The sequence below is a fragment of the Bufo gargarizans genome, chromosome 2, assembly GCF_014858855.1.
Source record: "Bufo gargarizans isolate SCDJY-AF-19 chromosome 2, ASM1485885v1, whole genome shotgun sequence".
NCBI lineage: Eukaryota > Metazoa > Chordata > Amphibia > Anura > Bufonidae > Bufo > Bufo gargarizans.
In genome coordinates, this window is record NC_058081.1 from 284,278,588 (window position 1) to 284,296,418 (window position 17,831).

The following is a 17,831-nucleotide window of genomic DNA, read 5'->3' on the forward strand; positions in this document are numbered from 1 at the left end:
GTCCGCCTGGCCGTGCGGAGCCAAACGGATCCGTCCTGAATTACAATGCAAGTCAATGGGGACGGATCCGTTTGATGTTGACACAATATGGTGCCATTTCAAACGGATCCGTCCCCATTGACTTTCAATGTAAAGTCTGGAGTTCTTTTATACCATCGGATTGGAGTTTTCTCCAATCCGATGGTATATTTTAACTTGAAGCGTCCCCATCACCATGGGAACGCCTCTATGTTAGAATATACTGTCGGATATGAGCTACTTCGTGAACCTCAGATCCGACAGTATATTCTAACACAGAGGCGTTCCCATGGTGATGGGGACGCTTCAGGTTAGAATACACTACAAACTTTGTACAAGACTGCCCCCTGCTGCCTGGCAGCACCCGATCTCTTACTGGGGGATATGATAGCACAATTAACCCCTTTAGGTGCGGCACCTAAAGGGGTTAATTGTACTATCATATTCCCCTGTAAGAGATCAGGGCTGCCAGGCAGCAGGGGCAGCCCCCCCCTCCCCAGTTTGAATATCGTTGGTGGCACAGTGTGCCCCCACCATCGCCCCCCCCTCCCTCCCTCTATTGTATTAAATCGTTGGTGGCACAGTGTGCCAACCACCATCGGCCCCCCTCCCTCCCTCTATTGTATTAAATCGTTGGTGGCACAGTGTGCCAACCACCATCGGCCCCCCCTCCCTCCCTCTATTGTATTAAATCGTTGGTGGCACAGTGTGCCAACCACCATCAGCCCCCCTCCCTCCCTCTATTGTATTAAATCGTTGGTGGCACAGTGTGCCCACCACCATCGCCCCCCCCCCCTCCCTCTATAGCAGTAACATTGGTGGCAGTGTGCGGTCTCAACAGTAGAAGATTCATACTTACCTGCTTGCTGCTGCGATGTCTGTGTCCGGCCGGGAGCTCCTCCTACTGGTAAGTGAAAGGTCTGTGCGGCGCATTGCTAAAGAACTGTCACTTACCAGTAGGAGGAGCTCCCGGCCGTTCACAGACATCGCAGCAGCAAGCAGGTAAGTATGAATCTTCTACTGTTGAGACCGCACACTGCCACCAATGTTACTGCTATAGAGGGAGGGGGGGGGCGATGGTGGTTGGCACACTGTGCCACCAACGATTTAATACAATAGAGGGAGGGAGGGGGGCCGATGGTGGTTGGCACACTGTGCCACCAACGATTTAATACAATAGAGGGAGGGAGGGGGGCCGATGGTGGTTGGCACACTGTGCCACCAACGATTTAATACAATAGAGGGAGGGAGGGGGGGGGCGATGGTGGGGGCACACTGTGCCACCAACGATATTCAAACTGGGGAGGGGGGGGTCTGCCCCCTGCTGCCTGGCAGCCCTGATCTCTTACAGGGGAATATGATAGTACAATTAACCCCTTTAGGTGCCGCACCTGAAGGGGTTAATTGTGCTATCATATCCCCCTGTAAGAGATCGGGTGCTGCCAGGCAGCAGGGGGCAGTCTTGTACAAAGTTTGCAGTGTATTCTAACTAGAAGCGTCCCCATCACCATGGGAACGCTTCTGTGTTAGAATATACTGTCGGAAATGAGTTTTCACGAAGTGAAAACTTAGATCAGAAAAAGCTTTTATGCAGACGGATCTTCGGATCCGTCTGTATGAAAGCAACCTACGGCCACGGATCACTGACACGGATGCCAATCTTTTGTGCATCCGTGTTCTTTCACGGACCCATTGACTTGAATGGGTCCGTGAACCGTTGTCCGTCAAAAAAATAGGAGAGGTCATATTTTTTTGACGGACAGGATACACGGATCACGGCCTCGGCTGCAAAACGGTGCATTTTCCGATTTTTCCACGGACCCATTGAAAGTCAATGGGTCCGCGAAAAAAAACGGAAAACCGCACAACGGCCACGGATGCACACAACGGTCGTGTGCATGAGGCCTTAGTTGACAATTGTATATGATGACATAACATCACATGAGGTCAGTGACAGCCCACAGGAGGCAGATGAGATGTGTAGAAATACTTCCCTTTAATTCAGTAGATCCGATGATCTGATTGGTGCTGTCATTGACCTGTTTTGGAAACTTGTAAAGTGGCGCGGATGAGTCCAACCAAGCCGACGAGGTGACAAGCACCAGATAGACATTAACTAGGGTTACACATATTCACATCACCACACGTGTGAAGGCGGGGGCTGGCAATCCTTTTGGGGCGGTAAATGATACGTCATTACAATAGGATTGCCCACAGAGAGGAACAAGGAGTGATCATACCGGTGAGAATGCAACAATGTGGGAACTGAGAATAGTAACTGAAAAATCCTGAAAAGTAAGAGTTCATATACAGTAGGTAGGTTCAAATACAGATGTTACTAAGGATACTGTATTTAAATTGTATGATTTTATTGTACAAAAAACTTTGGGGTCATTTATCAAACTGGTGTAAAGTAGAACTGGCTTAGTTGGCCATAGCAACCAATCAGATTCCACCTTTCATTTTTCAGAGCTCCATTGGAAAATTAAAGATGGAATCTGATTGGTTGCTATGGGCAACTAAGCCAGTTTTACTTTACATCAGTTTGGTAAATGACCCCCATTGTGTCTATGGCTTACTTTAATTTTAAAAGGAGTTGCCTCACTTCAGCAAATAGCATTTATGGATAGAAAGTTAATACAAGCCACTTACTACGGTAATGTATTGTGATTGTCCATATTGTCTCCTTTGCTGGCTGGATTCATTTTTCCATCACATCATACACTGCTCGTTTCCAGGAGTTACGACCACGCTGCAGAGCAGAAACGAGGTGGCCAGGATCAGAGCTGCTGCTCAAGCTTGCCTATGTGCACTCCCATAGTCCCGGCCACCAGAGAGGCTGGCACTTTTTCCTGTGGTGTGCAAGCACGACCACCACTGCTGGATTGCAGGGTGGCCATAACCCCTGAATATGAGAAGTGTATAATGTGATGGAAAAATGAATGCAGCCAGCAAAGGAGGTAATATGGACAATCACAATACATTAGTAAGTGCCTTGTATTAACTTTATCTACATGATAAATGTAGGCAACGTGAGACAACTCCTTAAATCTTTTAACTTTCAATCTGTAATATATTAGATTGTATTGTAAATCTATCATAGTAGTTACTTTAACTTGGCTACATCTTGGATTCAAGGGCTAGAGATAGAACAGGCTGCGCTGGTAGAGAACACATTAGGGCATAGTTATTAATGTATTTTTGGCAGTCATCTGACAGAATTGTACACTGAAAAATGTGGGCGTCTATATCTAGACCTATCAAGTGAGAAATGGAACTGTCATGATGTGATCCCAATTCTACAACTCCTATTTTCATGTAGATTATCTCTCAGATAACATCTTCCCCTCTCTGCCTTCTTCCTCCTCATGACACTGCGACAGTATTTTAAGTTATCATTGCTTATACATTAGTTAGGTGTCCGTTTTTGGACTAATCATAGTGGCTACGCATAAATAAACATGAGTTCCATACTAAAAACCTGTTACATGTCACATAAATTACATTACACTAACATGCCATTACTGTATATACAGTATGCAACTTTAATTGTTGTTGCAGTACTTATGTGTGCCGAGAGTAGTTGAAAGAGTTAATGTGTGATTTCAGTGTTTGATACAGAAATGAGGATTTGCCACCAAAATCAATTCAAGCTTGCATCAATAATTTGTTGTCCAGGTTTGCTAAATCATAGCTTGGGATAATTCCCCTTAAATCTATGCCCCATGACTCTGTCTTCATCTGCTTTGATCACACTAAGAGACAAAATGAACTTAGAAGTCACACAGAGTATCATACCAAATTATTATATATTACTTTATATGATACAGTGGTATTCATTTGATATGTAAATGATACCGTCTGTGATAAACTTATACGGGGTCCCCAAACACAGAAGGGCACACCGCTGAAGCCACATTGCAGTTTTAGAGGAGAAAAAAACTTTTCATCAGATCACCATATCAGATCCTCAGATCAGACCCCCATATCAGATGCTCACATCAGACCCCATATCAGGACCTCAAATCACTTCCATGTTAGATCCTTAGATCATACCCCCATATCAGAACTCAGATAAGACCCCAGTACCAGGACATCAGATCAAACCCCCATGTCAGATCCTACGATCATAACCCCATATCAGACTTCAGATCAGACTCCCATCAGGCCAACATGTCAGACCCCCATTTTAGACCTTAGATCAGACCTCCATGACAGACCCCTGTAATGGATTTCAGATCAGATCTGAAAATGAATAAATTCACTTACCCCTCCTGTTCTGCCGCTCCTCTGTGGGTCCGGCGGTCTCCCATGCATTTTTCACTTCCTGATCGTCTCTGTGCACGCGCTGCACTGTCACCTGACAGCATGCAGTAAGTCCTAGTGCTGTAGGCAGACAGGACAGTGCCGCGTGGCCACAGGGAGGAAGGTCAGGGACGATGAGTACCAGCCTCACTCCCGACTCCCCGCACTTACTACATACTAGTGAGCTCCTCCATAATTCCACTTTTGGTAGAAAAAAATGCGTCTTATAAAACGAAGGAAACCTAAAAAGCATGATATTTTTTACCTAGGAAATTAGCATAGAGTGCACTTGTCTAGTCATTATAATGGGACGGAAGTCAAGAGATGTATTTGTAAGTGTTGTAGTGTAAATAATTGTTTTCAGAGTATTGGAATGTGGCTCTGCACCGATAATTATAAAAACTGTCCTTTGAGAGTTTTTTTGTCATACTGTATGTTTTGTTGGTTTTTGACCAAACCTAGTCGCTTAACCAACACTATAATGGGGAAAATTGGGCATAACTTAGGGTGGAATGGGCACCTAACTTCTGAAAAAGCTGGATTTTTCAATGTTATTTCCCTAGAGTGTCACTTTGATAGCATTTATTTTCTACATAGTTAAATATTTCATTTTGATAATAAGCTTTTTTTATAAAATTTTTAAATTTTTCAAAAATAGATTGACATACGTCATTTAAAGAAGTAGATATAAAAAGAAATATAAAAGCAAAATAGATACAATGTTGTTTTACCTCATTATACAAAGTTAGAAAAAAATTCAGTTTTAAAATATGTTGTATACATGGCTATACTGCAGTCATTGTTGCAATGAAATTATATTTTTGTACATGTAAACTATCATATCAATAACATTTAAAGGAAAGTTCATCTAAAAATGTGTATGTATTGTACATTATTATGTCATTTTTTTTTAAATCAAGAAATTTAATTAAAGGTATTTTTCAGATCATAGGGGGACATTTATTTATCATTTGATATGGTTTTTATGTCAATTTTAAGGGTATTTTCACACTAGCGTTAAAGTTTTACAGTATTGAGTTTCGTCATAGGGGCTCAATACCGGAAAAAAAAAGCTTCCGTTTTGTCCCCATTTATTGTCAATAGGGACAAAATTGAACTGAACAGAACAGAATGCTCCAAAATGCATTTCGTTCTGTTTAGTTGCGTTCCCAGACCGTAGAGCAAACCACAACATGTTGTATTTTGCTTTCCTTCCTGGGAAAAGTGGAAAAATCAATGCAAGTCAATGGGGACAGATCCGTTTTCTCTGACACAATCTGGCGCAATAGAAAACGGATTGGTCCCCCATTGACTTTCAATGGCGTTCGAAACGGATCAGTTTTGGCTATGTTAAAGATAATACAACCGGATCCGTTCATAACGGATGCAGATGGTTGTATTATCAGTAACTGAAGCGTTTTTGCTGAACCTGACGGATCCAGCAAAAACGTTAGTGTGAAAGTAGCCTACGGAACTCTATGCCGGAAGAATCCTGATCAGTTTTATCCTAATGCATTCAGAATGGACTGAAATCCGTTCAGGATGCATCAGGATGTCTTCAGTTCCGGAACGGAACGTTTTTTGGCCGGAGAAAATACCGCAGCATGCTGCGCTTTTTGCTCCGGCCAAAAATACTGAAGACTTGCCGCAAGGCCGGATCCGGAATTAATGCCCATTGAAAGGCATTGATCGGGATCCGGCCTTAAGCTAAACGTCGTTTCGGCACATTGCCGGATCCGACGTTTAGCTTTTTCTGAATGGTTACCATGGCTGCCGGGACGCTAAAGTCCTGGCAGCCATGGTAAAGTGTAGTGGGGAGCGGGGGAGCAGCATACTTACCGTCCGTGCGGCTCCCGGGGCGCTCCAGAGTGATGTCAGGGCGCCCCACGCGCATGGATGACGTGATCGCATGGCACGTCATCCATGCGCATGGGGCGCTCTGACGTCACTCTGGAGCGCCCCGGGAGCCGCACGGACTGTAAGTATACTGCTCCCCGCTCCTACTATGGCAACCAGGACTTTAATAGCCTGGATGCCATAGTAACACTGAACGCATTTTGAAGACGGATCCGTCTTCAAATGTTTTCAGTTTACTTGCGGTTTTCCGGATCCGGCGTGTAATTCCGGCAAGTGGAGTACACGCCGGATCCGGACAACGCAAGTGTGAAAGAGGCCTAAGTCTGGTTTTGCATTGCATGGTTGCACCAAATTTATCATGAAATTGCACACAGTTTTCATGTACTTGGTACAACTGTGTTGTATGAGTTAGTCCTAAAAAAATGCACCTGGCATAGGATGCGACTTTTCCACGATATTTCAAGTGTCGCAGATACTAAATGTGCCATAATCCAGGTCTAATCCAACTTTTCAGCCTTAAAGGGGTTTTCTCAGATTTTGATACTTACGACCTATCCTCAGTTTTCCTAGGCCATTGACGACACGTTCATCTGTCACATAGTCTAAGTGCAGGTCAGCCCCAGAGAAGTGAATGGGGCGTAGCACGATACCAAGCACAGCCGCTATACAATGTACAGCAATGTGCTTGGTAAGTGGCGAGAAGGCCACAGCTCTCACAGGAGAGCCTGTGTCTTCTCCAACAGCTGATTGCCCGGGGTCCCGGGTCTCAGACCCCCACCGATCAGATACTGAGGACCTATCCTGAGGATAGGTCATCAGTATTAAAATCTCGGAAAACCCTTTAAAGATAGACCACTTTGAAAACTAGCATGGCTCCTAAATGTCGCAGAAATGTAACAGAAAACACTGTAATCGGCATGTTGTGTGACATTTTTCCACCAAGAGCCAGGCATATCTGGTTTGAGAAATGTCCCTATAGACTTTTATAGCTTATCCATAGTATATCCTATACATGTCTGAAACATTCAGGTCCCACCTCTGGGACCTCCCCCTAGCTCCAGAAAGGAGACCCCATTCCACAGCCACTATGAACACAGAGGAACTCGCACATGCGGGTCCCAGAGAAATTCCTGATGGCTGCATGCCACACAAGTGGGATTTGTATCTATCTGTGGGACCCACATGTGCAGCCACCTCTCTATTCATAATGGCCATGGTGTAAGGGTCTGGAGAACCCATTCTGGAGAAAGGAGTGGGTCTCATAGATGGGACCTGAATCTAGGAAACATTTATGGCATATCCTGTGAATATGCCCCCTTTAACATTGATCAAAAATTAAATTTTTCTTACATAGTCTATGAATGTCATCAGATATGTATTCCTGCAGCGTCCGTGAAGACCCTTTGACCACTTCTTACCACTTATTGTTGCAGTTTATCGGAGCTCACATTCATATCTAACTCGTACTTGCATCGGCATGCCATGATGTAAACTATCATTAAGATGTGTATTTTAAAAGGCCAAGAAGTTGCCAGAAAACAACATATCTAAGGGTTTGTAACCTGTAACTCAGAACATAATGTGGTTTCCACATAGAGGATCCTAATGGCATCTGGAACATACAAGCGAGCACGCTTTCAGTAGCGAGGACTTACAGGCTGTGGTCAGGAGGACACATTTCACTGTGATGACCTGATTACCAGAAGTCATTCAGCCCTGCTTGAAAATGCATTTCTCCAAGCTTCTGTTATATAGTAAACTACTTGTTTGCAGCTCTAAAGTGAAAAGATGAAGCTTTTAGGATTCACATTAAACATTGCGTATATTTTTTCCCTAATATTTCAATGTTTAGCTCAGAGGCTAAAAATGCATTAGCTGAAAGTCCAGGCTTTAGGCTGAAGTTGATAAAATGAGGTCATGCAGTATACTGCTGGGCTTAAAGTCTAAACTGCGTGAGTGGATTATAAAATGAAGATGTAGTTGGAGTTTAAATAAATTAATTAAAAGATATTCTGAATTAATGCTGCAAGATCCCAATGTTATTAACATATATTTATGATTTATAAATTATTTAAGGCGAATAGTTCTTTAATAGTTGATTAGTGAAGGCTTGATAAAGCTGGGTGCATTGGAAGGGGTCTCCTCTCCATTTAAAGGGAATGTGTCAGCAGTGACCTCCCCATACAACTCTGCACAGGCACATAGATGTGGTTCTCCTGATTAAAACACTGTTTTTCCTTTGTCAATCTGAGGCTCTTTTCCCAAGTTATGATACTTAAAGAGGACCTTTCACCAGAATAAAACTTCCAAACTAACTATACAGGCATGTAGAGCGGCGCCCAGGGACCCCCTGCACTTACTGTTATAACTGAGCGCCGCTCCGTTCTCCCGTTATAGCCTCCGGTATCTTCAGAGTTAGGCTCCACCCAGGGGAACCTGCCGGCACCTCCTTCTCCCATGCTGCAGCGCTGGCCAATCACAGCGCTCAGCTCATAGCCTGAGAGGCTTTTTTTTCTCTCAGGCTATGAGCTGAGCGCTGTGATTGGCCAGCGCTACAGCATGGTAGAATGAGCCGACGGCAGGTTCCCCTGGGTGGAGCCTAACTCTGAAGATACCGGAGGCAATAACGGGAGAACGGAGCGGCGCCCAGGTATAGCAGTAAGTGCAGGGGGGGGGGGGGGCCTGGGTGCCGCTCTACATGCCTGTATAGTTACTTTAGAAGTTTTATTCTGGTGAAAGGTCGTCTTTAATCTTAATATGCAAATTAGGATTTTGGTGCAATGAGGGCATCACCATTGCTCTTGTTGCACCCAAGCCTCACTTATTTCTGTGATCATCCACTCCCTGGCTGCTTTGATGGACAGGGCCAGGCAGTGGCAAAGCAGCTATCAAGAGACTGGCCACAGAAGGAAGTGGAGCTTGAGTAAATCAAGAGCAATGGTGATGCCCTCATTGCACCAAAAGCCTAATTTGAATAACAAGAAAAAGCATCATAACTCAAGAATGGAGCCTCAGATCAACAAAGAAAAACGGTGTTTTAATTTAGTGAATGAATGTTTTAATAAAGTGCGTCCCTTTAAAGGGAATCTGTCACTAGCAATTTACCCAATTTGTTTTTTTTTCATGAATCCATGTTTAACAGAGTACCTTTTTTCCATCTGTCTTGTTCTTTTTATTGTGAGTCTTGTCATTTCTCCAAAAAATCGATTCTTATGATATGTAAATGACGCTGTAAGGAGCCCAGAGGGGCGTTATTCTTTCTCCACGGTGCCCAGGAACGCCCCTCTGAAGTGCCGTGCCAGGCTAAATTTGAAAACTAATAACGCCTCCAAGTTCATCTAAATCGCCTAAATCAGCTAAGTGCTCAACACCCCCCCCCCCCCCCCCCCAGCGCCGCGCTCTGCTGCAAACACCCCGATCCTCCTCTTGCCGGCATCCCAAATCCCACGCAGTGCCGTCAGTCATCTTATCATAGCGCAGGCAATCGCCGACACTGCGCCTGCGCGGGATTTGGGATGCCGGCGAGAGGAGGATCGGGGTGTTTGCAGCAGAACGCGGCGCTGGGGGGGGGGGGGGGGACGGGTTGTTGAGCACTTAGCCGCGCCTCTGGGAGGCGATTTAGATGAACTTGGAGGCATTATTAGTTTTCAAATTTAGCCGGGCACGGCACTTCAGAGGGGCGTTCCTGGGCACCGTGGAGAAAGAATAACGCCCCTCTGGGCTCCTTACAGCGTCATTTACATATCATAAGAATCGATTTTTGAAGAAATGACAAGACTCACAATAAAAAGAACAAGACAGATGGAAAAAAGGTACTCTGTTAAACATGGATTCATGAAAAAAAAAATTTGGGTAAATTGCTAGTGACAGATTCCCTTTAAAACTGTGTACCTGCCTTCATTGAGCTGTAATGCAAATACAGTACACACGTGTCATTCTGATGTCGGGTTTGAAGTCAAAACTGTAAGGCTTCGCTCACATCACCATTCAGCCTTTCCGTTCTTCTGCTCAGTTTAGGAGCATAGAGAACGGAAAGGACGGATTGGGCACATTACTGAGCCGAATTGAACCTAAGGACTCCATAGACTATAATGGGGTCCGTTAGGTTTCCGCTCAGAAGATGATTTTGGAGCGGAGACAAGTTGTGCATGCAGGACTTTTGTCTCCGCTTAATCTTCTGAGCGGAAACATAACGGACCCCATTATAGTCTATGGCGTCCTAAGGGCTCCGTTTGGCTCAGTCCTAAACGGAGCAGGAGAACGGAAAGGCTAAACGGTGATGTGAGCGAAGCCTAAGACTACATTCACATTACATTGGTAAAATGGGCCATTTTCAACAGACTAAGGGTACTTTCACACTAGCGGCAGGGAACTCCGGCAGGCTGTTCCGCTGGGTGAACAGCCTGTCGGATCCGTCCTGCCGCTAGTTCACGTGTGCCCCCGGACTGCCGCTCCGTCCCCATTGACTATAAGGGGGGAGCACATGGCGATAGGCAGCTGGACTAAAAGTACTGCATGTCGTACTTTTAGTCCGGCTGCCGTGCTGCCGCCGGAACTCCGCCCCCGCCCCCATTATAGTCAATGGGGACGGAGTGGCAGTCCGGAGGGGGGGGGGGGGGGGGGGGGTTCCACATGTGAACTAGCAGCAGGATGGATCCGACAGGCTGTTCACCCGCCGGAACAGCCTGCCAGACTCCCCTGCCGCTAGTGTGAAACTAGCCTTAGCCAGTTCTACTTTACACCGGTTTGATAAATCTCCCCCTATGGCCATGACAAGAAAAAGGTTGTTTTTTTTTGTTTTTGTTTTTTTGCTATAATGACAGCATTGTAACACCATGTTTTTAGTTGAAAGCCAAGAATTACTTTGTCTAGTAGATGGTGTCAATCTATAATACTGTGTGTATTACACATTAATGTGCACTATTGTGGCTTCAAGCAAAATATAATCTTCTGAATATCCTTTTATCCATCTAGATTTGAGTCTCTAACCTCTAAGAGACCTCTCCAGACATGTCTGTTTTAGCAACAACTTCCATCTCCCATGTAAAAGTCTGGAAAATGTTTTCTTATGACTTTGTTTGGTGCCATTCCTATATTATTCCTGCTATTACTAGCAGTCTGCAATGAAGGTCCAGATGGGTGTTACTAGTTGGGAGTTTTTCCCTACACAGTCTGAATCTGTCCACTAGATGCTGCCAGCTTCAGACGGTGCAGGGACAAACTCCCAATTGGTAATACCCATCTAGACCTTCATTGCAGACTTCTAGTAATTCATTCATAACTTCTAGCAGGAATAAAAAAGTAATAGAATAGATGCCCCAGAACTGTTATTACACGGGAATGTAAGTAGTTACTAAAACAGTCATGTCAGGAGAGGTGACAGGTCTTCTTTAACATTTACTTAAATGACATCTGTCAGCAGATTTGTACCTATGACTCTGTCTGACCTGTTACATGTGCGCTTGGCAGCTGAAGGCATCTGTGTTCCCATGTTGATATGTGCCCGCATTGCTGAGAAAAATGATGGCTTCATTCCTTTGAAATGATTGAATTGTATAATCATATTCTGAAGTATAAACTCTTTGAGATAATACCAGAAAGGCACAGATATGTAAACATGCCCTTTAAAAGGGGTTGTCCACATGCCCTATGGAGGGTCCCCAGTCTATGAGACAAAATTATAAGCAGTCTTGTTCAGTAAGTACATGGATGTTACTGTACATGCGTGTACACCTCTCCTGACGGAGCCCTCAGTCTTGTTCAGTAAGTACATGGATGTTACCTTACATGCGTGTACACCTCTGGTGACGGAGCCCTCACTCATGTTCAGTAAGTACATGGATGTTACCTTACATGCGTGTACACCTCTGGTGACGGAGCCCTCACTCATGTTCAGTAAGTACATGGATGTTACCTTACATGCGTGTACACCTCTGGTGACGGAGCCCTCACTCATGTTCAGTAAGTACATGGATGTTACCTTACATGCGTGTACACCTCTGGTGACGGAGCCCTCACTTATGTTCAGTAAGTACATGGATGTTACTGTACATGTGTGTACACTTCTGGTGACAGAGCCCTCAGTCATGTTCAGTAAGTACATGGATGTTACCTTACATGCGTGTACACCTCTGGTGACAGAGCCCTCAGTCATGTTCAGTAAGTACATGGATGTTACCTTACATGCGTGTACACCTCTGGTGACGGAGCCCTCAGTCATGTTCAGTAAGTACATGGATGTTACTTTACATGCGTGTACACCTCTGGTGACAGAGCCCTCAGTCATGTTCAGTAAGTACATTACATGCGTGTACACCTCTGGTGACAGAGCCCTCAGTCATGTTCAGTAAGTACATTACATGTGTGTACACCTCTGGTGACAGTGCCCTCAGTCATGTTCAGTAAGTACATGGATGTTACCTTACATGTGTGTACACCTCTGGTGACAGTGCCCTCACTCATGTTCAGTAAGTACATGGATGTTACCTTACATGCGTGTACACCTCTGGTGACGGAGCCCTCAGTCATGTTCAGTAAGTACATGGATGTTACCTTACATGCGTGTACACCTCTGGTGACAGAGCCCTCAGTCATGTTCAGTAAGTACATGGATGTTACCTTACATGCGTGTACACCTCTGGTGACAGAGCCCTCAGTCATTTTCAGTAAGTACATTACATGCGTGTACACCTCTGGTGACAGTGCCCTCAGTCATGTTCAGTAAGTACATTACATGCGTGTACACCTCTGGTGACAGAGCCCTCAGTCATGTTCAGTAAGTACATTACATGTGTGTACACCTCTGGTGACGGAGCCCTCACTCATGTTCAGTAAGTACATGGATGTTACCTTACATGTGTGTACACCTCTGGTGACAGTGCCCTCACTCATGTTCAGTAAGTACATGGATGTTACCTTACATGCGTGTACACCTCTGGTGACGGAGCCCTCAGTCATGTTCAGTAAGTACATGGATGTTACCTTACATGCGTGTACACCTCTGGTGACAGAGCCCTCAGTCATGTTCAGTAAGTACATGGATGTTACCTTACATGCGTGTACACCTCTGGTGACAGAGCCCTCAGTCATGTTCAGTAAGTACATTACATGCGTGTACACCTCTGGTGACAGAGCCCTCAGTCATGTTCAGTAAGTACATTACATGCGTGTACACCTCTGGTGACAGAGCCCTCAGTCATGTTCAGTAAGTACATTACATGCGTGTACACCTCTGGTGACAGAGCCCTCAGTCATGTTCAGTAAGTACATTACATGTGTGTACACCTCTGGTGACAGTGCCCTCAGTCATGTTCAGTAAGTACATGGATGTTACCTTACATGTGTGTACACCTCTGGTGACAGTGCCCTCAGTCATGTTCAGTAAGTACATGGATGTTACCTTACATGCGTGTACACCTCTGGTGACGGAGCCCTCAGTCATGTTCAGTAAGTACATGGATGTTACCTTACATGCGTGTACACCTCTGGTGACAGAGCCCTCAGTCATGTTCAGTAAGTACATGGATGTTACCTTACATGCGTGTACACCTCTGGTGACAGAGCCCTCAGTCATGTTCAGTAAGTACATTACACGCGTGTACACCTCTGGTGACAGAGCCCTCAGTCATGTTCAGTAAGTACATTACATGCGTGTACACCTCTGGTGACAGTGCCCTCAGTCATGTTCAGTAAGTACATGGATGTTACCTTACATGTGTGTACACCTCTGGTGACAGTGCCCTCAGTCATGTTCAGTAAGTACATGGATGTTACCTTACATGTGTGTACACCTCTGGTGACGGAGCCCTCAGTCATGTTCAGTAAGTACATGGTAATTTGTATTCCTCACTGGTGTTTGAGTCACTTGTAAGGCTAGATTCACACCTGAGCGTTTTACAGCGCGTTCCTACGTGCTGTAAAACGCTCAACAGGCAAAAACCAATGTTTCCCTATGGGCATGGTTCTCCCCTGAGCGTTTTACAGTGCGTACGAACGCGCTGTAAAACGCCCTGCGCCCCAAGAAGTACAGGAGCTTCTTTGGGGCGTATTGTGGCAGTTTTCCATTGGATGCCTCTGTGGTTAATCACACAAACGAGTACTACGCGTGTTTCCAAAATACGCCTAAAAAACGCCTGATAAAAACGCCTATAAAAAGCGCTTATCGAATAAGTTCAGGTGTGAACCCAGCCTAATCATTAAGTGTTATAATGGAAATCATACATGAAAGCATCAGCATGAGGGTGGAGTATGCAGCTGTATACAGATGTCTCTGTTCATGTGTGTACACCTCTGGTGACGGAGCCCTCACTCATGTTCAGTAAGTGCATGGTAATTTGTATTCCTCACTGGTGTTTGAGTCACTTGTAAGGCTAGATTCACACCTGAGCGTTTTACAGCGCGTTCCTACGTGCTGTAAAACGCTCAACAGGCAAAAACCAATGTTTCCCTATGGGCATGGTTCTCCCCTGAGCGTTTTACAGTGCGTACGAACGCGCTGTAAAACGCCCTGCGCCCCAAGAAGTACAGGAGCTTCTTTGGGGCGTATTGTGGCAGTTTTCCATTGGATGCCTCTGTGGTTAATCACACAAACGAGTACTACGCGTGTTTCCAAAATACGCCTAAAAAACGCCTGATAAAAACGCCTATAAAAAGCGCTTATCGAATAAGTTCAGGTGTGAACCCAGCCTAATCATTAAGTGTTATAATGGAAATCATACATGAAAGCATCAGCATGAGGGTGGAGTATGCAGCTGTATACAGATGTCTCTGTTCATGTGTGTACACCTCTGGTGACGGAGCCCTCACTCATGTTCAGCAATTATTGATTCATTGGTCATATCACGTAGATATTAGAAATATGTTGATTGCAGGAAAAGCTCTATGAAGGCTAACTGCATATGGAGTATAAGGTATATCATTTCAGTATTTAACCATACTATCAAATTATATTTTTCTTGCATGTTATGTTCTTATATTCAGCTCGGCTGAGTAACAGAGTAGTCAAAATATCAGAATATGGACCAAGGCAAAGAATTCTCAAGTCTACCCGTCTCTGCTTATAGGAATCTTAAAGGGGTTGTCTCATTTCAGCAAATGGCCTTTATCATGTAGATAAAGTTAATACAAGGCACTTCCTAATGTATTGTGATTGTCCATATTGCCTCCTTTGCTGGCTTGATTTATTTTTCCATTGGTTACAGCTACAGATCCCTGATGGTCGGGACAGGAGATGCTACCAAATGCCCAGGCCCCTCATATAGGTTATAGTTATTCCATATTACATGTTAAATGCCACTTGCTGAAGTGGGAAAACCACTTTATGTAATATACAGTAGATTCCTAAAGTCTTCGTTGTAAAGCATTGCATTCAGCTTTCAACATCTTAGATGTCTTTTCACACCCCATTCCAGCTTCACTGTGCTCAGTGTTTTTTTTCAAGTTGCATCCTCCAAACCAAAAATATTTTTCCAGAATCCTTTTGTAGGTGCAGTTACCTTTTGGCCACAGTTTTTTTTTCCTTAAGGCTACTTTCACATTGGCGTTTTGGTTTCTGTTTGTGAGATCCGTTCAGGGCTCACACAAGCGGTCCAAAACAGATCAGTTTTGCCCTAATGCATTCTGAATGGATACGGATCCGCTCAGTTTGCCTCCGATCAGTCACCATTCCGCTCTGGTGTCCGTCTGTCGAAACTGAGCCAAACGGATCCGTCCTGGCACACAATGTAAGTCAATGGGGACGGATCCGTTTTCACTGACACAATATGTCACAATAGAAAACTGATCCGTCCCCCAATGACTTTCAATGGGCTTGGCTATGTTAAAGATAATACAAACGGATCCATTCTGAACGGATGTATGCGGTTGTATTATCTGAACGGATCCGCACCAAACGCCAGTGTGAAAGTAGCCTAAGTATCACAAGCATTTTGGGAGCCCGCCTTATCAGACATCATGGCTGGAACAGATTGTCAGTAGCTGTAAAGACAGTAATTCCTCCTTCAGTAGCAAACCATTTACTTTATTGTCCTGTATGGTTGTATTCCAGCAACATAATTTCTTTAACCCTTGGATGTAATTTACGGTTACCTTCGTAGAAGGGGTTACTTCTCGAAATCTCCATTAAATCTTTTCAGAATTGAATGAAATGATGGCCTGCCGTTAGTTCATGAAGTCCTTGTGGGTTTCCGGCATCAGCACTTTTGGACTGCCTGTTTTTGATGTCCACAATATCGTTTTGACAGCTGTCCTAGTAATGGACATAAGTGAAGAAGCAATGTCCGGACATAAATATGTGATCCTGTAGTACTCAGCCATGCCGTATCCCTAAGGAAAATCCTAATGATTTCTTATTGAATGTGTTTTCTCACGAGGCAGACGTCATATACGTCCTATATACTGCTAATATATTTATATAAGAGATCATTTTTCATCATTTGTGCATTCAATTCAGTTGCACATCTTGGCTTTTTGGGTGTGCAGAGTTTTTTTGCCGTGCCCTTTGAGGATGTAGTTGCTGTGTTCCATATAATTGTATATCAATGTGTTTTTGTTTTGTTTGTTTCAGCTTCTGTCTTCATGACACTTGGATTCATATTGTGAAGAAATCTGTTGTGCTAAGAAGGAAGGCTTCTGTCTCCCAGCAGGAGATTAAGGCAGCTTAAATAATGCAGAAAAAAAGATTATTCCCAAGCAGAGTTTCTCTGGTACTTGTCTTGTGCCAAGTAATTACCGCACTGGAGGTGCCACTTGACCGTAAGTATCGGCCTTCTTTTTAGGTTTGCTGTAATACGTAATATGTGTGTCACGGACTCCCATAGGCAGCATCTCAGCTAAAAGCCTGATTTCTTAAGGTGTGCAGTAATGGCATCCCTCCGGCCCCCCTTATATGAGCAAAGGCTTTTTTTTAAATATATTTTCACACTGCTAGGCAGAGGCTTCCACCTAGCAGTGTTCCTGGTGACGTCACAGTGCTCAGTGCTGTGCTGAAGCCTCCGCCTAGCAGTCCCTATGGAGAGCCCGGTACATCACTGGATCTCCTAAAAAAGCCTTTGCAAAGGAGAGGATCGGAGCATGAAAAATTAGGGGGGCTGCATGGGTGTATATGGGGGTATGTCTGGGTTCAGCTCTGAACCCGGACAACCCCCTTAAGTTTTCTTCCATAAGTACAGTGCTACATGAATAAATGATTGGTACTTGGGCACATGAAATGATTATACCTTATTGCTGGTTCATTTAATATCATTTTCTACATGATAATCCTTCAGTGACACTGTATTTGTTAATGTGTAGAATATACAGTAGTTCATTTAAGTCAATTTCTGAACTGCATATGTCCTATACCGTATACCCTTACTAAAAGTATCTCTCACACCGAAATCAAGACCCGTCTTTGGGGAAATCAAGCAATAGGCGACCCATTATTATGGGAACATTGTTAAAATGCCGTATACAGACGGTTTAACAGTATATCATATTGTGGCATCAGTGTGAATATACTATAGAAACATGGCTGCTTGGTAGCAAAACCCAAACCATGTAGCACTCCATGTAATAGTGTCATGTAAGGTGTGCTGCCCCGAGTCTACATTCTGTATGTACAGTTATAGTTATATATAGTAGTAGTATATAGTGCCTGTGTCTCTGATCGGATT

At 44.3% G+C, this 17,831-nt stretch overlaps 1 protein-coding gene across 13 annotated transcripts in view; it reads left to right on the plus strand.

The window, feature by feature from the left end:
- The window catches only part of NRCAM (neuronal cell adhesion molecule), a 212,208-nt gene that overhangs the window by 118,243 nt on the left and 76,134 nt on the right, over positions 1-17,831 (plus strand). For all 13 annotated transcript variants that reach the window (XM_044280341.1, XM_044280345.1, XM_044280347.1 and 10 more), the window contains exon 2: positions 16,745-16,932. In XM_044280341.1, the coding sequence (XP_044136276.1) occupies positions 16,845-16,932 (88 nt within the window). In that variant the 5' untranslated portion in view covers positions 16,745-16,844. The remainder of the gene's footprint in view (positions 1-16,744; positions 16,933-17,831) is intronic.